The following is a 22,330-nucleotide window of genomic DNA, read 5'->3' as shown; positions in this document are numbered from 1 at the left end:
GTGCTTTGATCGGAGGTTCTGTTCTCGTTACACATAATTCACTAGCAGCTCTGGCATCACTGGAGTGAGCTGGCGGTGCTACACTGATCAACTAGTGGTTCCCGCCGAATTAATCAGTCTGGGAGCCGCGGCGAGATAGATATAAAACGCCATAGGTAAAAAAAATATATCCATGGTGCTGATACAGGGCAGTTGTAATTATAGCACTCACACACACAACGCACACACACACACGCACACATACGCACACGCACACACACACACACGCACGTGCACGTACACGCACACACACACACACGCACGCAACGCACACACGGGCACGCACATACACGTGATCGCACACACACACAACGCACACACGCACACGCAGACACACGCAAAAGAAAGAAATGCAACGGAGGTGTATAGCAATTTGCCATTGTCAAAGAAATGCGCACTATTCAGCACGTAGGCCCCACTTGATAAATTCATATCAGCATGAGGGAGTGATCGAAAAGCAGAGTGGCTCGAACAAAATTGCAGCGGTGCGGGACCGGGTCGAGAAAAGGAGGCGACATTGATTCTCGTAATCGTCACTCATCGTACCAAAATTACCCACAGACGATAAAGAGCACCCGGTAAACAGCGAACACAGGAGACGCGCTGACAGTTGATATTGGGAGTCTAGCGACCGTAGTGTGCAGTGGCCGGTAGGAAAATCGGAGTCGCATATGACACGGATAATAAATCCGTAGGTGGCTTCCAGCCAACGAAGTTGGTACTGCATATTGATAAAATTCTCCTCCTCAAGAGTGTATATGCTAGTGGTGTCCCGATGCGAGCGCTAGATGCGAGAAATTTTACAAAATGCAGCTTCAACTTTATCCGTTCTGTATTACACCAGCAGGTTGCTTCTCAATGTCCACAGTCAGACGGAGATACGCAATGAAGAAAGCTCCCAGAAATGAAAAAAAGTACGGACACACGGCAAATATTGCGCGCCCAAACACGAACCTGGCGATGTGCCATCTCAGCGAGAGCCAACAACACCCAAGTGGGCAGACCTGGTTCTAATGTAATGCTGGGCAACCGTAAGATCATGTACTGATGTAGTGATGGTGCGCTCTCAAAGAAAGGTTTTCGTTTTATTTTATGTTGCGGCTATTTTTACGGAAATCAGCTGAATAGTAATGATAGCGGAAACAGAACATACAAACCGCTTCGGCGTCGTTCATTTACGCATGTCATTAAAATAGAAGACACAAAATAAATAAGCACTAAAGTCAAACGTGAAAAATACTGTTTTACAAGGGCGAATATTCCTTCCCCTTCTTTGCGTGTGCACCACAAACACAATCCTCACATTACACGTATTGCGTTGCAATAAATACAACGATCCAAGTGCTAGTTCACTCATTACTGTGTTTACAGCTCTCTACGGCAATGGAACATAATACCATTAAAAAATTACGACATTCCGTTATCCCAAGCTCGCATATTAGTCCTATCAAGCGACAAGCGCTAAGTTCTGATAGTGTAATGCAATTTTATTTTCCTAATAGTCTACTGTTATGTGGCTTTATTTCTACTTAGGTGGGTATGGAACCCGGTCAGCTCTTGCACGGGAGCGCTCAACACGTGGCGTAGAAGCAGCAACATCGTTACGATAACAAGGCGTCTGTAGGCTGCCGGGCTCGCTCGTACGGGATGTATGCACGTCACATCCTTGTAGACGGGCGGGTCGGTAACATTAGTCAGAGGGAAATACGCACAAAGCAGTCTTCCTCGTGCTTTTTGAAAGCGCGAAGGCAAATAAATATCAATTGTCGAATCGCTCGAAAGAAGAAATGGCAGGAATGAGGCGCTATTATGATTCTTCATTGTATAACCTCGTTAGTGCTTGTAATGTTTTCGCGATTTCCATCCTATGGCCAAGTAAGAGATTTTACAACATTGTGGCTCTGTATAATTCAGCAAAGAGAACAACGCAGCCCTAATTTTTTTGCTTATTTTAATATACCAGGTTCAAGCTTAGCGTCATTGTCTGGAGGATGAAGCTTGTTGTCACCGGCTTCTTGCACCCCAATTATGCTGCTGACGTCAAACGAGGCAATTTCGACGCGCAGCATTTTGTTTCATTTCAGTTGTAATCACGTGGCACACAAACTCATTCGGAGCCCTCACCAAAGGAAATGCGTACGTTTTGCCAGAAAAAACTTTGTCCGGGCTGGGAAGCATGCTGCAACGTGTTAAGCCATGCCAGATCGGACCGGTTTCTGGCACAATATGAACGCGCCTCCTCGCGTAGAACCATTAGCGCCTGCCCGCCAGCCTCGATCGCAGCCGGAAGGCATGTCGGGGTTTTAAATTAGCCGGGCAAACGCAAGTCGAGGATAAACACGGCCGTGGCAATTGGACGAAAACGTCGGAATGGTTTGTCCAAGTGAGGCAATTAAGGTCCTAATTTGCGTCATTGGGAAGGAATATGGTTATCGATCAGGCTCAGATTTCTTTGACAGTGACAAATTGCCAGACATAGATGGTTTTGTTTTCTGAACTAACCCATTAACTTGTACGACGCTCTCGTTATGCGCGACTGTTGCCGTGAGGAAACTGTTCCGCCACCAACCGGATATGTAATTGTCGAGTTTCTTTTTTCAATTGAGGTTCCAATAGTTAACTTAAGGGCAAATGACGCCAAACTCAGGCATACCAAAAAGAAAGGCGTCGGCACATGCTCAGGCCAGGCGTATTCAGCTTACAAGCTGATTGCCGTCAAGTATGTTTATTCTTCCTTTTCTCCCCAAAATTCTAGCAGACGTATTACCCAGTTGGTTTGGCTCCCGCTTTGTTTAGTTTGGCGCTTTATTTGTAATGCTCACTGGTACATCTAGATTTCTGGCAAAATTAAATTACGTTTGGAAAAAAGGCAGCAACTTGCCAAGTAAGGTAATTTCAATAAGGAAGCGAATCGGACCAGTTGGAATATACTCATGCCCATACACGACATTGGACAAGACACGTAGGACGGTATAAGCGGATAAACCACCCCTAGTCTTCTTATCTCCATGTTTTGTATGCACCGTTCATCATGAAATAGGTTATATTTATCAGTTTCTAACGGGAATGTTGGCTGAAATGACAACGAGCTCTTCACGTAAACTCTAGACTTTCAGCCCTTGTGAGGTGCTTTATTTCTAGCTTTTGTTTCCGCGTCCTCCTTTTTTCGCATTTCGTCTTCACGCATAAGAAAGGATACATCATCCAAGAATGTTACTCTTGCAGCGTGGTTGCCAGCCACTTCGACTGAGTTGATGACGTCGGAGCAAATCGGCAGACAAGTATCTTTTAAAATGAAGCCTTGTACCTCTAACAGGAAATGTTATGTCGCGACCATCGGCGTCAAGAGAAAACTCCGCGAACAAATAAGAGAAATTACTGGCACCGCCAGAAATCGAACCTCGATCGAGTAGAGAAACAGAGCGAGAGGCCATTGTCTTAACAATTGAGCTACGAGCGCACGCGAAGACGGGGCAGAGAGAAGGTGTGCTCACCGAGCTCAGCTGCGGTTTACCGTGCGCGTCCTCGCTGAATGCCACGTGATACCGTCACGCGACCTCTCACGCCGCTGTGCGCTCCGTCCAGCGCACGTGTAGCGGCCGAGTGCGCGCCAGTAGTTCGTCCATTTCGTCCCCAAAGTGTCTGTACTCGTGTGCAATACTGATACCAAACAACCGACTACCATCTGTGGAACGCGCATTGTCTTAATTCGTTCACGAAGAATACAACTGCGGTGAAAACGCTAAGTCTGAACGTCGTGCACAACTGAAATAATAAAGGACGTGTTCAAGGTACAGTGTAACGTGTGATTAACGCAGGCGGGCCGTAGTCACCCGTGATGTCTAAAGCTTCGCTTCCCAATCATTTCTACAGGGTGGATTGGCCCGCGCTTTTTTTGAAGGATGCAAATCGCAAGTCATCTGGGATTTATTTTTAAATACATTTCGCCGCTGTGTGTGTGCTCTTAACAAATGCGGCTGAGTAGTTATATATAGAGGCAGACAAAGCGAAAAACATTCGGCGTAGAGGGGAGGCTCAAGTGTGCAGATGGGCGTACAGAGAAAAAAAAAACTAGCATCTGGGGGTTCGCTAGTAGTTTTCATTGACCGCAATTTTGGGCAAAAAACATTAACAGTGCAAATATTATTGTTGCAGTTAGTGGGGAATTCGGATGGAAAAATTAGGGTCAAGGAGAAAGGATAAATTTGAGCGGGATGGGACTGGGTCAATACTCGTTTTTGTATTTAAGAAAAGTGAGCCAATATTTGAAAGGACCACGTTTTCAATTGCACTTTTGTGCGTGGCTCCGGCGCGAGACGCCCGAGGACTTAATTTATGCGCAGCCATTTCACCATTACCCAGTGCTTCCTCTCGATTTATTGTCAAAGCGTTCGCGCTCACTCCCCTGGGGTAATCAAAACTGCCCAACGCTGGCACGCAGATAGCTCTTACATAAAGGCCAGAACGAAGCGAAGGTCTTTTTTTCCTACGGGTAAAAATAGCGGGACCTGTTAGTGGAATAGTTGACAGACATACGACTGAGACGGGCTAACGACGTTCCCATCTCGCCCAACGACCAAGCTTCGTGCGTTGAGCTTTGATGGGTGCTTCTGACCTTTAGCGGTAATGCCTGAACGAAACGCTGCTCCTACGCCTCGTCAGGCGTCGCTTAATGACGCGCCCTCATGGGAAGAATGCTGCATGTCTATTCTGTCGGGGCGGTGGGAGGATAAAAATACACCAATGAGAAGACAACTTGGCGTTCCCTGTGGAATACCGGAGATGGGAAGCGGAAAACCTGTCTTTGTATGGCGGCAGTTGGTACGTTTTATTTCTTTCTCCCACCGCGTGCGTTAAATGTGCCGCGACAAGGATTTTCTTTATCTTCGGTTCTCACGTAAGAATATCATTTCCTGCGCGAAGCTCGTTTGTCTCGAGGTCTCCTTTTCGTATTTCCAAGGATCTCTCCGAACGACACCATACACCACTTGCCACGAGGAATGATGGCAACGAAAAAATGGCCGCGTATCTGCTTCTTTGGTTGCAAATGTCGACGAAAGACGATAGTCGGCTGGTGCCCCTGCCAAGTAAATGCCTCCCTTGTCTTTTCCGCTCACCTCTCATGCTGTTCCTCTCCCGTCTCGTTCCTCCCAAGATAACACGCTAGAGGTTTGCTCAAGTCAATTTAAATTTACCGTGCTCCCCTAAGTCTGGTGTCTCGATGCCAGCACTACCGTACGGTGGAGACGCGCGTGAATTGAGGCACCCAACTACAACATTTATGGAACCACGATGCTCTACTCCACGAGCGCTCCAAGCAGAATGTGGAATATATTTAGTGGAACCTTTCGTTGCTGTTGCCGTTTGATTTCGTCAATGCCGCCTCGAGTAATAGTAGCGAGGGCAACAGCAAGCGACGGTTTTCTGCAGTTGATGTAGTATTTCATTTTCTATCGCAAAAAACCAAGCATCCATGATTTTTTTTAATAAAGGAATACTGCAAGTATAACTTATGCATTGATTTGCTGCCTTATATTTGCGTAATGCCTTGTTCTTTTTCAAGAACGTTGACAAGTATGAACATTGACACTGGACTTAGACGTTTAGATTTGGCTATGGGTATATAAGACTATTGCGCAGCTTGCGTTTCACTTTTTCCGGGTGGCTGAATCGAGTCACAGACAGACGGATGGACGGACGGACGGACAGAAAGACAGACAGACAGACAGAGAGACAGACAAACAGACAGACAGACAGAGTAAAATTTGTGCGTTTAAGTAGCCAAGAAAGACTATTGTCTTTAAAATTTCGAGAAGCGGCGGTTATGGATTACATTGCATTACGGCTGTAAACATCCGTCCCAGCGTCTGTTTTCTCCTCATGAATAACAGCGTCATGAATAAGAGATTTAATTCCTTTGCTCCTGCTTTTGATTCAGCACTATACATGTTTATTCTATTTTCCTCGTGTATACACATTGCCACGAGAAGGCGAAGAAGAGGGCAGTTTGGCATGCCGCAGTGGTCCTAACCATTGACGACGAAGAAGCTGTGCGTTGCGGGAAGCCTGCGCGGGCCAGGCCATGTCCGCCATGTAAATAGTGTGAATACATCGTTCGCATCTCTCCTAGCTCATGTCCTGTGTTTTTCTGCCCCACAACAATATTAATGATGAACAATATGCCGTTTGGCAAGGTATTTAAATAAATACGCTCAGTGCTGTAATATCGTACGTGCATTGTTTACATTTGGTATCACGTAAAATGATAGCTGCTTAAAAGCGTATAACAATGAAGCAAGAAGAAACGGACAAACAAGAAGGGGGGCTAACTAAAATGCGGCTTGCTCGGTGGTCGTACAGAGCAGCTGGTAATGACGCACGCATACCTGGGGCGGTATTCTTATGGTTTGTCCGTTCTGTGTCCGTTTCAAAAGTGTCCGTTTTGAGCAAGCCCTAACTGGCTAAAAGCGAACACCGGGATGTGACGCCATGCAAGCATGGAGGAGCTATGAGCCGCGGCTTCGCGGAGCAGACGATTTGAAGCAGACGATTTTTTGTCGCCTTGTTTATTCGCTGGCGGAACAATAAACACATAAAAGGTAGTTTAAAATAGGTTTAGTCCTATAAAATGTGTTTACAAGAACAGTTGCGGAAAAGTCAACCCAAAGACCGTATACAACAGGAAGTACGTCACAATAAAACGGACGCAAAACGGACGTTTTTAAAACAGACAAACACGAGAATACCGCCCCTGATCGTGACGGGCATGGCTCTATCGCCGATGGGACCACACGACGCGTGGACAGCGCCGCCCTTGTGCAAGAACCTAAACTATGTAAAATAATGGTGTAAAGAATGGGAAGTGGCGAATAATTTTGATGAAACTGCATATTTATGTCGCAGTAAGAAAGTCAGAAATTTCTAATTTGCATATATTGTAGGTAGTTACACTATTACGAAGGTACACAAATATGATTACTTGGGTGTGACAATCGCATCGAAGCTTATCTGGACAGCCCGTATCGAATGCACATGTTCTGCTGCCTGGAGGGAATTAGGCTTCTGAAAACACAAATTTGGTCGTACGTCTACTTCACTAAAACTTTGAGCGCATAAATCTGTATTTCGTCCTTCTCTAGAATAGGGCAGCGTTGTGTGGGTCCCGCATACAGCTACTAACACACAAAAAGTAGAAAAAAATACGACGATCAGCTGTTCGACTAACATTACAATCGTTACAGACGTCACGACCCGCCGTAGGCCATGCTGCAAGATGCGACTGCCGAACTTTTAGCTAACCGAAGAAAACGGCGCGACTTAATTCGATCCGCGCCTCTTCCACTTTTCCAGATTACACTTGCATGCCCCAGACGACGTAACAAAGGACACAACCACGGCTTCACGTCATAAACATGTCATAGCGCCATAACTATAATCGGCCGTTTCAACGTTTACAAGCATTTTTTTTTCAAGAAGCACTTTCTGACTGGACATCACTGCGGCACTGATGATTCCTTTATCCTTGACGTGGCGGGGGGAAACTGTATTCATAGCTTTTTCCACTCGCAGTGCTTGTCTCAAGGTCTCCGCTCTGGTCGCGTGTTTTTTCACCGTGGGTGCCTTAGGAAATGCGAATATATGTTGCACCGCAGTGTGTGTTAGCGGGTTTTTGTGAGCCGTACCATGCTCTCCTGCATGAACTGTGCTTGGTGTGCATTATGTGACAAAAAAATTAAAGCCGTTCCGCTCAATGTTAAAGCTGTCGGATGTGCGAGCAGTGATTCGCCCAAAATGGGCTCCAGCGCCGTTACCGCTCAGTGCCGCCCAATGCATTTCAAGTTTCCCGCCTTTGCAGTGCTCGCGCGCCCCCTGCCTTAATCTCCGCCAACGGGATTTTGTTCTTTTTGCACTTGCTTTAATTTCGTATGTTGGAGCTGTTTTGCGTCATTTCTAACGCGTAATTTTTTGCTTGCGGGGCTGGAGCCTTTCTGCGTCATTTCGAACGCGCCATTTCTTTCTTGCGGGGACGCTTTTTTCGCTTATTATCGTAAAAACCAACCGAACGAGCGTTCCTAACTAAATGAACGCGGGGGCTGCCGGTTATATACGCAGATTTTGCCTGCAGTGCTCTGTGCGCTAAATAATGGGGAGATGTATGGCAAGGGCCAGCGGTTCACGAGGTTTGGACGGTTATTTATTTAAACCGCGTGGTTTTCGAAGGCTCAGCGTGATTCCCTTACGCCGATACGGAAGGCTCTCCTTGGGTCCGTTATCTCGTTGCGCCGCCTGATTCCGGCAGTCGCATCGACCGTTAGCGAGCTAGGACGACAAGGCGAGCTCATAAAGTGCTCTGCAGTTAATAAATAATTCAAAAATGTGATAATGAGAAAAGCACGCGCTGCTAACGCTGGGCGCGGGGGGCGCGCCCTTGCGTACGGTAACGCAGTTTTACTAACCTACAACAGCGTCCTTACAACGAAAGGGCAAGAACAAATACGCAGACGGAGAAGAGGTAGCTCGAAGAGTGGTCATGTAGCTGCTTTCAGATTGCCTGTACCACGCCTATTCTGTGCATGAAGCAAATGCAATCAGGCTCTTCGAAAACGATGACGTCGTAAAATAATACTGTTCTGCAAAATGTGTTGTGTGGTTGTAGTTGGACGATGTCTTCGATGCAATATTGCGTTGTAATATCGTCATGTATCGCGAGTCTGCTTTGGTATTATTGTGGTCGCCCGGGCGGCCGTGGTCGCCCGGGCGGCCGTGGTCGCAGCCAAAACGGCGGCCGCCATCGTCAACTAACTCTGCCACCAACTGTGTTTCTTCTTCTTCTTCTTCTTCTTCTTCTTCTTCTTCTTCTTCTTCTTCTCCTTCTCCTCCTTCTTCTTCTTCTTATTCTTCTTCTTCTTCTTCTACTGAAGCATCGAAGTAGTCACAAAGATTTGCGATCGTCGCCAGAGTAACGTAATGTCTTCGCAGTACTACTGCGACGATATTACGCTTCTTTTGCGACGATTTCAAGTCTCACTGTGAAAGCGCGTTATGATTACGTGCTTTCATAGTCATAAAATGATCCAGACATGATCGCAATAAAATGGTGTAAATATCGCAATCATGACACAATATGCCGGAAACATGTACTTAATGTCACAATGCCGCAGTGTGCTGCACCCATGCATGTCGCAATGTCGTCGAATCATCATGCAGCTGCGTGTAATTTTAGGAATATCCGATCGAGTAAGCGGTTGCCAATTTTTATGTTGGATATTATTCGTCAGCTGGCCCACTTGCCCACTCAGGTGAGCTGTTCTACTGTGTATCAGTACTGAGTAAATCCGCTGGTTATATATAGCACCTTACTTTGCTCCACCCCCACCCCCCTGGAGCAATACCCTGCTGGAGATTCTATGGTTGCTACGGCCTTAAAATCTTCAATCCGGCCGGAGCTGCAATAGAGAACGGATAAATGTGCAATTTACTTCTGTCAATGAAAAAAAAAGCTACAAATCGTAGAGTGCATAGTGAAATGTTTATGCAGTTCAGTATATTCTAGTGAAAATGTGAAAGCTATGAGAAAGAAACGCGAAGTCTGCAGCGACCGTTAGTAGAAAATGTTTAAGACCGAAATGTATACGGCCTGCGCTCGAAATAAGACCAACTGCGTGTTTAAATGTTTATTTTGTTGTACGTCCTGCTTATACAGAAAGCCACATCCCCGGTAAATGAAGCCGTCCAACCGGCACAATGGAAGCTTGGTGGAATGCACTGTACCGCGTAAGAGAAAGCCCGCATTTTTCCATCCCGCTCGCTGTCACACTGGCACCCGCGTCGCCCGCGTGCCGTCTGGCAACACCCACCAAGGTCCCAGTCTTGTTGCGCGCCGCCGCTCCCAAATGTTCCACCAAAAACGCATGCCGCCAGCGAAATCCGTCTTTCCTGGTACGCCGCCAAGAAAACAGAGAACGGAGCTCCGCCAAGTAAACCGCTCACCGACAAATGTCACCCGAAGGCAAACAAAAAGGAAATACGTAAGTGAACGTTGCTAACACAAAAGCAGAGGAAACACAAACGAGCCGCAGAGTGCGGACAACTCCGGAGCGGCTCCTCCGTCCCACCTAGCAACAGCGACAACGAATGCACGAGAGCCTGCCGGAGAGCTTTCCTTCCTTTTGCTTTCATTTTCGCATCGCCGCTATTAGGGCGGCGTTTCCGGTGTTTCGTATATTTATTCGTTTCCCGGCGGGCCGCGCGAAGCATCATCCGTATCATGTGGCCCGTAGTCACGCCCGGCTGGCCACACTGGCGCACGGCTCTCTTGTGTCTTTGTTTGTCGCTGCGGAAATACTTTGCGCAGTATTTGACTAAGAAAAACTACACCCAACTAACGAAAAATAGCGTGATGAAAAAGCAGCCTGCCACACACTGCGTTAACTATGGTGTCGATTTCGAAGCCGCACAGAGCTGATAGAATCCTAGTTCTCGGTGGGGGTACGGGAGCTGGCATGTCTGCGCCGTTTCGACCAACGGTTATGCAATGCGAGTGATGAATTCGAACGACGTGCCGTTTGTCCCAGCATGTAGCCAGTGGGGCACGCCGGCGTAACCACCAAATGCGCTCTTACCGACTGGCCCGGTTCCAAGTTCCAACAATTGGCGTGCCCGCTTGTACGGTTTTTACTGCGCGCTCTCAGAATGCCATTACGCTGGAATCCTTTTTGGGTTCCAGACCGTCCGGCGGTTGCAAACGACATTGCTCCAAAAAGTTTTCGAATGAAAACCGCGATGTGCAGGGACGCAAAACAAAAACGGAAAAAAAGAAAGAAAACTCGTGGCTCTTGAGGCGCAACTTGATAAAGTCGTAATGCCATCTTTTTTATGCATAAGCACGAAAAAATCATTTTCTCGTTTCGAAATTGAATTGGTGATGAAGCTCGATCGTTTTCATCTTGCTTGGAGACGAGAAGAACGAAGCTTGATCATTTTCGTATTGCGTCGCTTTGTTTGCACATTTTTAAGAGAAACCACAAAACACAATGTTCGTTTAGTGAATGCGTAAAAGGAAAATGCAGCTATGCTTGAGCACCCCAACTAAACTTTTGGTGGCCTTTAGCGCACATATAATCCAGAGAGGTTGCCGCGATAATTTTCAGTTAACACATACTAACAAATGGTGACCAAGAAGCAGAAAATTGTTTGAATTTACAGCAGACGTGAGTGCATTATTAAGAATTCACACCGCCACAAGAAGTGCAGCTTGCTTAGTTTGGATCAATAAGTGCTGGAGCAGCAATCTTCTGTGCTACTATCGGCATGCTCACCGCATTTTGCATGTCGCGCTCACGCTGCTTTGATGTCCGAAGCGCCTCTTAGTTCCTCAGCGATAAGGACAATGACAGTAAACTATTTCTTAAGTGTGCAATGGCTCTAACCTACAGAAAATATTATGGGTCATCACAAAAGAAAAAAAATTATCGGGGCTTAACGTGCTGAAAATGCACCTCGGGCGAGAAACATATGGTTTCTTTCCGCTGAGTTTACTCACTCACTCACTCACTCACTCACTCACTCACTCACTCACTCACTCACTCACTCACTCACTCACTCACTCACTCACTCACTCACTCACTCACTCACTCACTCACTCCACTCCACTACGCTACACTACACTACACTACACTACACTACACTCACTCCACTCACTCCACTCACTCCACTCCGCTACACTACACTACACTACACTACACTACACTACATTCACTAACCTCGCCATCTCTAACGTGTGTGCGCACCGGCGTTATGGTTGTGTCGCTTTAATCAGAAGTACCGCCTTAGTGAACCGGCATGCCGCCACTACCGCGGGCGTAGAAATACGACGATTTACCCACTGGGCCGCTGGGAGGGCATACAAGCGACGTTGGTGGACAGTTACATTGTTCTACGCACGAGGCGGTGTATGCAAAACTACGCTCTACAGACACAAAGCAGGGGTTTGCTGAAACCTTTTTATAGTGTGTCCGTGAAACTTCCCGTCAGACCTGTCGTCTCTCAACTTCCGGTGTTCTGAGGCTCAGAGGGATGGGAGGGGGATTGGGTCTGGTTTCGGGGCTCTAGGCACCCAGATCTTTAAGCATGCTCGAAGATGGCGCTTTTGGAGTGAGCAGGATAACAAGGTCAGGGACGCTTGACGTATATATTGACTTGTTAGATAGACTCCTTGGTTAAGCGCGCAGTTTCGCCGTCGCCCTCACTCGTGGAGTGGCCACTCAAGGAGCCGGTAAGCGTTGTCGGATACCCTGCATGAAGGACAAAGGGATGGCGAAGGAGCGGACGAGTGTGTCCGTAGTATGTGACACATGTAGGGTGATAGCAGCGTGTTTGTTGGGAGCCTTCGAATGAGAGGGGCTTGTATTCTTATGACGTCAACCGGTCGAGGAGATACAACGATGGCGACGGCGTATCTCGTAATCCAGCCATATTGATTTCTTTGTGGCACACCTCGTGCTGAAACTCTGTGGTTCGGGAGTAATCATGAGTAGCGTCATCTTCTTGCGCACGCCTTGGAGATCGCTATGTGGCAGCAAGGTGAGCTTCTTTATGGCCAAGGATAAGTGGGTTTTTGGGAGATCCAGTGAATGCGGACACGAAATCCTCGTTTTGCCAGGTTATCGCCAGTGTGAACGACACTCTAGACTATGGCAAGGGGTTTGGAGGTCGACGCGGTGGAGACTTGATTGACGGTGCTCAACCAGTGAAGATATTTATTGGAACAGTCTCCTGTCTACTGTCATAGCTGAAAAGTAGTTGCAACTAGGGTTGGGCGTCGGATAAAAAATTTAACCCGCTAAATCGGCTGGCTTAATCTGGTTATTGATCAATTAAGTCGTTGCGTTGGTTTATGAAAGACCAAAAATAATATTGTAGTAATATTTATAATGCCATAATAAAAAAATGTGGTCAGTAGGTTCGTCGGCCTGTTCACAGACATTCCAGGTGAGGTAGTAGGCCATCATCACGGAGCTGGTGCGGGCGAGACGCTTATGACCGCGTTCGTGACTCACACTTTTCTAGAATCAGGAACATGAGTACCCGCCGTAATTGCAGGGGGCGCCTATTAATCATGGTTTACGTACTACAGAAATAGTTTATACAACGGCCAAACGGTAACATTGCCCGCTCGCCGGTTTTTGTGCAGTGAATATATTTGTATTTTTTATTCGAATGTTTGCCCCGCGGCGTAAGGATACACGAGTTCAGACGTACACGAAAATGTTGACGTCGTGTACAAAGTCCAATAGTTGTCGATCAAAGGATATTAGGGTTACCCATTTTACTGTCTGTCTTTGCTATTGGTGGTGAGATGTTTGAGTGGCGCCCCCTGGCTCTGACGTCGGCTTAGGGACTCGCTCCGCTGTCGTCTGCTACACTCCGCTTGTGAGGGGCAGCAGCGCCTGTGTTAGAAATCACCCGCTTTGATGCTGAGTGCATCAAGAAGCATATTTCTAGTAATCCAGGTATTTTTACCCCTCTGACACATGAATAATTTCAAGCTGTATCCCTCACAAGTTTGCAACACAGGATGAGAGAGGTGGAATAACTTTCGTCAGAGCAACGGTCAGAAGATCGTGTGTAACTTATCCTTTCTATAGCTTATACGCGAGGTTCAGTGCTCAGAGCTCCTCGATAAGTATTCAAAATGCGTAGGCTTCCATACATTATTTTTGGGATGCTTTTATGAAGACTGAACAGTCTAATATTACGTGCCAAGCAGAGGGCCCCTACGCGCGCATTGCATTGCAAGAAATAAAGCGGCTGTCTATTTCTTTCGTTGTTGACCTGTATAAGGTTGATGTTTTTTTTTTTTTTTACTGTGCCCAACGCATTAATTTTTCCGCACCGTCACAAACGTTTATTAGTAGGTTTTGGGACGCTGGGGAGCATCACAAAGATCGTTTGGATATTTTCTCCAGGCTGTATGGCATACATTCCCTTCTTCACACATTCGAATTCGTTATGGCTACGCGCATGAAGATGCATATTCTCTGCGTGCGTTGTTTATTCACATGCAAATAGAATGAGAAGGCTTGTGCTACGCCACCGCGATCGCGCTCCAGACAACGTACATTGTCCAGAGTACTCTAAGGCGGCTTTTGTGCTCCGAATTTCTACCGTAACCATCGTTATCATAACGAGCTGACTCTCAACCCAAACAATTATGACATGATTACGGTGTTAAAGGTGTGATGTACTAGCCAACCAACGCAATAAATAGTATACATGCATATATTAGAAGAATAGAAACCGATGCATATTTCCAAAAATCTCTTTATTGCTTTCCACCCCTGCAGACGTAAGAAACAAATTCTAGTCTACTCGGGATAGCTTTCTATGAATAAAAAAAATTACTCTTACTCTCTTCTCCTGGACTGAGGACCCGACCCACTAAAAAGTTCGATTTTACTGTTAAATTAAGTTTTCCTCCTCCTCGTCTTCCTCCTCCTCCTCTTGAGCGCAGTTTTCCTATGACGCATATCTGAATATTGCGGAGATAAGGCTGTGAGAAATGTACCGAATTTCCCTCCAGGTCTGATCAAGCGCAGTGTTACGGTATCTTTACCGTAGACGTTACTCGTTTTGCTCAATAAACCTCATACTGGTTAGAAGCCTAGTATAAAACCAACAAACAGTGGGTTTTCTGTAACTCAACCTAGAGGTTTTGTGGCCCATAGTGCATGTCGGCCTACTTCCATATGCTATTACAACGTAAAGTGATGAGATATAATACTTTCGATCGTTCGGCGAGGTTGCAAAAACTGTTTTTTTCTTTCATATGACTACCGGGAATCGTAATGCCTTCTGCCAAATCCGACAGCCTCGAATGTCTCGTATTTGTTTTGGCCTTGCATTTTCGCTGTTGTCGCTTATTAGCAGCTGGCGGCTACCTTTGTTCTAAAGATTTTGAACACTGAAGCTGACGCTTACTCCGACTCTTGGCGCTCCGCACAGGGCCGGCTTCGCAAAAACTGGGGCGGCGCCGGCAATGTTTCTTCCGGAGCGGTATCAAAAACTATACTTTAAATAGCGCCTTCAGCTGATGTATGCGATTTAAAGTGTTTTATTATGATAAAAAGTTACGCACACGCGAAAACTGGTGCGAACAAGCATCAGACGTCAACCGAGCGCAAAGAAACAGCTGGGAGAGCGAGCCCGAGTAAAGCAGACGACAAATGCGAGAGTCCCTAAGCCGACGTCACGGAGGCGCGCTCCTCAGCGCCGCCCTTGGTCGCGCTCACCGCCAATAAGCTTTCTAATTTAATCGCTATCACCTCTTAGCATACTGGCATCGTTTTCTGTTGTGACGTAAGACGGGTTATGTGAACACCGATATAGCCCTCAACACGCTTGCGCGCATTTTCAACGCGGTATTCTTGTTTCTATTTGCTCATGACTTACAGGGATTAACCGGTTAAAAATTAATCGCGATTAAAGCAGTAATCGATTACTCAAAAGGCTAATAGATCCATCGCCCATCCCTAGCTGTAACACAAGTACTGCTTCTGTTTGCTGATGGGATCGAACCAGAGGTAACGCGATTGAAGTTGGTTCTTTTGAGTTGGCGTGATGCACGGTGCCATATTCGACGTTTTCATCAAAAGGCGTACGCGCGAAATGTACTTGACCCGCAAGTATATTTGTGGAGGTGAATCCATTTTAACGATGGCTAGCGGATATACCTGGTTACTTGATGCGCTCATGTGTTTCGGAATCGAGCATTCGTCTCCCAAACGTACTATATGCCCAGGGGCTGGGCGATTGCAATCGGAATAGAGGATACGTCAGAGCACCCAATATCACTAACAGCGTTGCGGCCTGCATGGGTGATTTGTAGCCGTGCCACTTGGGTAAGCCTGGGCTGCTTCACCAACGCTGGAATATTTGGGATAATATCAAGACCAAGAAGCTGATCAATCCTTGTGAACATTGGCGTGTTAGTGGCAATCCTCATGCCGGCATCGTGGATGGCCTCCAGGCATCCGAACCGACTGGAGGTTAACGATGCATACGACAGGAAGTACATCACGTGAAATGGGACGTGCTTCCAAATCATAGTGCAAAGCATAGAATTTCATACTAATATGTACTAGAGGGAAATCTGGCGCCACATTCTACGGGAGCCGCGCTTCAGCGAGCGCTCCGTCATGTACCGGGCAGGCACGTTCCACATGTCCTTGGCATGGTTCAAGAACATGCTGAAAAGTTGGCTCTGGCTGCCAAAAAGCAACAATTTTACTGCAAAAGATCACTCAAATGTGTTTTGTTACTATAAAATTGAAGCTCCAAGAAGAGTTATTAGTCAGTAATTACTTAGAAGCTTCACGCAGGATGAACAAGGAAAAAATATTCCCCTTTTTTGTTGATTTTGGCTCCAAGACAAAAAAGAAGCCATATGGCTAGCTAAGCCAAGTCGGCAAGGAACCTCGCTAGCATAGAGTTTCATATTTGTATGAAACTCTATGCTTGCTAGCTACAACGGCGCCGCTCAAGGCGGCCCGCGATTTGAGCGCCCGATTTCCCTCTAGTATATATTAGTATGAAACTATCCGCTCAGAAGGTGACTAAGGAACTTTTACGCTTTCTACAGGCGACGAACTTAAACACCAGACTATAGACTGAACGCCTCCAGTGTCTATCAGTGTCAGTGCTTTCAGCGCTGGGCATATGTGTCTACTCCAACTTTTCTTCATTATTTCTTTTCTCTTTTTTGCCTATTTTTCCTTTCCCAAGTGCAGGATAGCAAACTAGGCTCTAGCCAGGTTAACTTTCCTGCCTTCCTTCTACACCCTTCCTTCTATGTGCAGACACGGCGGCGTTCGCGCACTTCAATGGAAGTGCGCGCCCGCCGCTACTCCAGTCCGGCCGTGGTGGAGAGAACATTTCGTGCTGCGATTTCGGCTCGCAGCACATAAAAAGGGCGCAGACTGAGTTGCTTAATACGCAATCACTCACCCAACTTTATGTCGTCGTTGCTCTGAGGTCATGGGATTGTGTAGTGACGATTTATTGATGTCATTGGGGATCTTCAGGAGCTCTATCCAAAATTAAAACAGAAGATGACAGTGAATTTTTGAGTAGAATGATATTATTCTAAGCAACCTACGATATAGGCATATTCATCTGTTAGGGGTGTAGCGGTGGCTTCGTTAACTCGCTATCACTTACCAACTTTTATGGCGCTGCACCACACGCATGAAAAATTATATTCGTGGTTTGATAGCAGCGGTCATCTTCAGGAATACTTGCGTATGCTGGAGCCAAGGTGTGATATTAATATGACTGCGCTGTGAATTTGCGTTGTAGTGAGAGTACCAATGCTGGGTGGACGAAATAAATAATGCGTACATGGTAAAAAAGGAAGTTGGCTTTGCCCCACCTCTCTCAATCATCCTCGCTATTTCTTCATCGTGGCACGCGATCGCGCGAAATATGTACGAACGGGGCAGTGGCGCCACTAGCTTGCGACGCAGGAACCGTCGTGTCATGTGACCCCAACAGCAAAGCTGTAGGCAACGCCTCCTAAAAAAAACTTTTGGAGGCGTTGCTGTAGGTTAGGAAAGCGTCTTCTCGGTCACTGTCCTTCCCGTCTTGTGACGAACGGCGAACGCTAAGGCAGTCCACGGAACACGATTCGTTTTGCTGAAGGGAGCCCTGCTGAGAACTCTAATTGCCACAGGACGGAGGTGAGTCGGCACTGAGTCACCAGATGGTGCAATGATCATAGGTCACGTCTAACTGCACTGACGCTGCACGCGTTGTATACGTCTCGCGGTCGGTAAACCGTCTCGCATGGATGCTGCCTCAAGCAGCATCCGCTCCGAAAACAATGTGCCGAAGCAGAAGCAGCACAACGTCGGCTAAACACGGAATTCTGCCTCACGCTGAGAGCCCCATGTGTGCAACCGTCATGCTGCATACAAAGGGTCGTGTGTTATCGGGTAAAACCAGGTATTGCTAGGTATTTTCCTCCTGAAGATTGTTTTAGCAATGTTGGAATAAAATATGCTTCCCCAAAGCTCTACCATCCAGAAACAAATCAAACTTATGGTTACAAGACGGGATGATGTTTGAAACGAACCTCTTGCTTGCAAAGTAAAATTGCGCCGCTAAAGCTCGGAAGAATTCCTGATCGGTACCAAACATGCCTCAACATATTGATTAACCGTTGAAAAAAACGTGACTAATGACAGACCTGCTTCGAAGTGAGGTGAGACTGCACGTGTTGGGAAAGAATTTCGAAAACTCAAATAAAATTGCAAGACATCCCCATTCTGGCCCATACCAAACACGCCGCTGGCGTGAGCTGTAGTGCAAATGTAGTACGGGTGATGGCTGTAGTACAACTGTAGTACAAATGTAGTACGGGTGATAAAAAAAGTACCTTAATAATCATTCATGGTGGCCCGGACACTTTCATGCTATTTTGCTATTTAAAAAGTAAAAAAAATATTCAGAATAAACTACATTACTTTTAACGAATCAATATATCTAAAACATAAATAAGAGGGTGTCCAAAACGAGTCTATTAACAAAATTATCAAATACTTTGTCAACAGAAGAAAATCGACAAATCTTACTCTCCGGACGTCGTTACACCATGTGCACACGTTCAAGGGTGAAAGGTTTAGATGTGTAATCAAAAGCGAGAAGTGACCGTTGTTGTCATCGCCGGAGACAGCACCAGAGGCTTTCTCCTTTAAAGCCCGTTAACAGACTTAAGTTTCCTCTGAACTATTTTTCTCTTGCCGTTTGGTCATGCTGGTTTGCTCCAACGCGCGCTTTTCCAATTTTGCTGGTTTGAAGTGAGGGCTTGGATGTAGCCATTTCGCACAGCTCTGGTTCTCCGTGCGTATTGATTAGCGCAAAGGAAAGGCCGAAGGACGTCTGCCTAAGTTAAAACTGGCCTCGGCGATTGTTTCCATTTTATTCCGAGCGTGCCAAATTGCACACCTCACGAAATACCCTCCTTGCTTTCCGTGTAAATTTAGTGCAGCTGTAGGCGTCTTCCCAGGCCTTTTTTGCGTCATCGATCACGACACGACGGGCAGCTTAAACAAGGCGTCGGAACAGAGTAAGGCAGAGTACAGATACTAAGGCGGGGTCCCTGTTTTTAATCATACCCTAGAGGGAGCTTAATAAAATATAAACGACCCCCGGGCATTTGCCAGCGCACTGCTTAATGATCGGTGACGGTCGCATGAGGAACCATCGTTTCGAAGAAAGCGGTGAAGCAGAAAGTCACACGTAAAAAAAGGTCTGCGAACACACGCGCAGATAAAAGGTATGTTTTAAACGCTATATGGTACTTCATTAAACGAAATGTCGACTCAAATTTGAGAGAGACGGGTGGAGGCAGAGCTTAACGTAGATGGGGACGTGTCGGTGCGTGTGAGCAGGACGCACGGTGCGTGCTGCGGTGACTTTCCGGAAAATTGGACCTCGGGCTCGGGCTCGCGTCGTGCTATGGGTGCAGAAGAGCCATCAGTTTTTTTAGGCCGCCGTGTCACGCGGCCAGGTGGGTCCTTTCCCGGAAGCTTCTTTCCGGCGCCGCGTACGTCGAGAGACCGAAATGAGAAAAAAAAACCAGCGCCAAGAAACGACAACGCGAAAGCGAAAGTATGACGTCATTGAGCGGCGGCAGCCGCCGCGTCAAAGGACGTGGGCGGAACGCTGGCGCTCGAAATTAGGAGTTGGGAAAGAGCGCTCCCCTGAGAGCGGGCAAAAATGGAAAAATACCGAGGCTCTGATGGAAGAGGTCGATGCAGAAACGGGTCGTCGGTTGTCATTTGATGCGAGAGCATTATGGGCCTCTGTGTCGAAAAATCAATGTTGACCGTCCACAGTAGATGATGCCAGTAAATGGGTGACGGCGCTGAGAAGAAAAGCACTTAAAGGAGCCATGAAGAGAAAATGCAAGTTGGTTTTATTCGAAAGATTTCGTGTTTTATAGTGCCCCCAGCGCTTGTCCGGATACAAACGGTGCTTTATTCACTGAGAAATTAAACAATTTAGGTTAAAATTTTGATTTTCCCGCTCAATCGTGCGTTTTCGTGGTCCCAAATGACATCACAGGAACCGACCGCTCTGCAGCCTAGAATACCTTCATTCACGCATCCGCCGTACAGGGTAGAGACACGTATACGCTGGCGCCGCCATTTTCGGTTGCTCGCTCGCCGCCGAAGCAAGTCATTGTGTCAAAACCGCGCTAAAAGTATCGCCGCAACGCGGTTTACTGAAGAAGTTTGAATCATATTGTCTGTTTCGCGTTGCTAGGTCTCGTGGGAAACGAAAAGAATAACGCGTTGAGCCCGTTGGCCCAATTGCGGCGGCACGGGACCGTTCAAAGGTTGTCTCCACCCTGTACAGCGGTGTTGGTTTGTTCCCGCGTTTCTTTACGTTCCGTAACCTAGATGGCGCCACCATACCGTGGCAAGCGTTTGGTTTGTTTTTTCCCGCATTTAAACCTGGCTTGTTTTTGTTCTGGGAGAAAATATTGGTTCCCTGAAACAGTGCTCGCTCGACAAATGGGGTCACGTAAGACACCGTTGCTTGCGTCAATCGGCCAGTGTCGTCTGAGACAACCCCAAGCCCCGTAGTGCTGTGCAGCTAAACCAAGCATGCTGCTGTGCGCAGTACGAACAGCAGAACGCATCAGTACTTCTATGTTTACATGTGCTTTCGTAACTTCCACTGTTTGTCCCATCATTCTTATTGCTTTGTAAAGAATGTGCCCTAAATTTAAGCGCAAATCGCTCGTTCGTCTAGTTTGTAAGCTCTACCTAATTTGCGTCTGCTTCTGCCAGCCTCCGCCAATCGCAGAGCTTAGCTCATGTGACATCATAGGTTCTGTTGCGGGAAATGAGCTGGTGGGTCGCATGACCATTCCCGTTTTTCCTAATTATGTAGCTTATTTGAGCGAAGTTTACGTTAAAAGTGGTGTCAGTATGATTCTAACGAGACAATCTTTTGAATGAACCAAACTTGTGCTTTCTCTTCATGGCTCCTTTAAGGAACTCAGTTGGCACCAGATTTTTCAGGTAGGTTCCTGCCAACAAAATGAATTAACGGCTTGAAAAAGAAAATTTTGTTCAATCCGGTATGGATGATAATCGAAGCCTGGCCTCCGGGGGTAGTGACTCCGACGGAATGACTGACTAAAAAGGTGCCTAGGGAGCGCGTCAAATGCATGTCACGGTCCAGCCAGGTGGGAGGAGGTACACGCAACGGCACGTGACGAGAACAGGTGCACCCAGCTACATAAGAGCGCTGATCCTGGTGAAGTAGGTACGTGAGAGTCGCCGGTCTGACTGCCGAAGTCACGGCTAGATTGCCCCTAGAGACGTCAATGACCAGACAACGCAAGCCACCTGCATGGGCTTTCGTGTTCTAAGGACTTGCGCCAAATCAAACACGAGTCAATACGAGAAAGGCAGGTGCGGCGTAGTGTATGCGCTTGAGCCCGGTATGTCTGCCAGCGGATGTGACAAAAGTCCTATAGCTATCTCTGGGACCGTAGTTTGCGACCTAGCCAAAATTTTCTGCTCCCAAACAGCTTTCATTGGTGCGCCAGGTTTCTGGGCGCGTCCCCAGCATTGAGCAAGACCGGGGTGTCGCAGCGGTTGCTGACGCCTTGCTATGTTGGAAATATCAAATGGCCTGGTTGCCGCTTTTAAACGTAAGTGGGGTCCTACTTCAAGCACAATGGCCTTGGCATGCTGCCGGCCGACGAAGGTGCGGGGTTTGCCGTCCTCTCGTTTAATCCCTTGGCGAAAAAAAAAACTAGCCAAGTTTTAGGTAGTAGAACCAGCTCTGGTTTGGTATTTTTGTGTTGAACCGTCGTATATAATAGCAAGCTTTAGGTCGGCACTCGAGGGCATAGTCGTCTAGCGTGTCTTACCTTGTGTGAAACGGGGTAGTTTATGTTCTCTGAGTTTTCTCATCTCAAACCTTTGTACCATTCTACCTACCCCCTGTGCTAATAATGTGAGGCTGTGATTTTGTTGCATGGGCGCAGGAGTAGTCTTATGAATCAGAATAATGTTGGCGTTTTTCCAGGCTAAGGGCACTTTTCGAGTCCTTAAACATGCCAAAAATAGTGCAGCAAGCTTTCTTAGTACAATATCTCCTCCCTCCTTCAAAATATACATGGTTATGCCGTCATCACCTGCAGCGTTTCCTCTTTTCATGCCATTGAAAGCCTTTCCTACTTCCCCTTTAGTTACTAGTGGGACATCGAAAG

At 46.9% G+C, this 22,330-nt stretch overlaps 1 protein-coding gene across 2 annotated transcripts in view; it reads left to right on the top strand.

The window, feature by feature from the left end:
- Positions 1–22,330, top strand: part of LOC144145390 (monocarboxylate transporter 9-like) — a 66,351-nt gene that overhangs the window by 11,125 nt on the left and 32,896 nt on the right. The window contains exon 1 of one of the 2 annotated variants that reach the window (XM_077676977.1): positions 12,547–12,621. The exons of the other annotated variant lie outside the window; for it this stretch is intronic. Within the exon in view, the coding sequence (XP_077533103.1) occupies positions 12,568–12,621 (54 nt within the window). The 5' untranslated portion in view covers positions 12,547–12,567. Of the gene's footprint in view, positions 1–12,546; positions 12,622–22,330 lie in introns of those variants that run through there. 2 annotated transcript variants of the gene reach the window in all.

The sequence above is a fragment of the Haemaphysalis longicornis genome, unplaced genomic scaffold (assembly GCF_048455015.1).
Source record: "Haemaphysalis longicornis isolate Haplotype H1 unplaced genomic scaffold, Haemaphysalis longicornis Haplotype H1 scaffold_7, whole genome shotgun sequence".
NCBI lineage: Eukaryota > Metazoa > Arthropoda > Arachnida > Ixodida > Ixodidae > Haemaphysalis > Haemaphysalis longicornis.
Note: the sequence above shows the minus strand (reverse complement) of the source record. Positions and strands in the feature narration are given on the sequence as shown.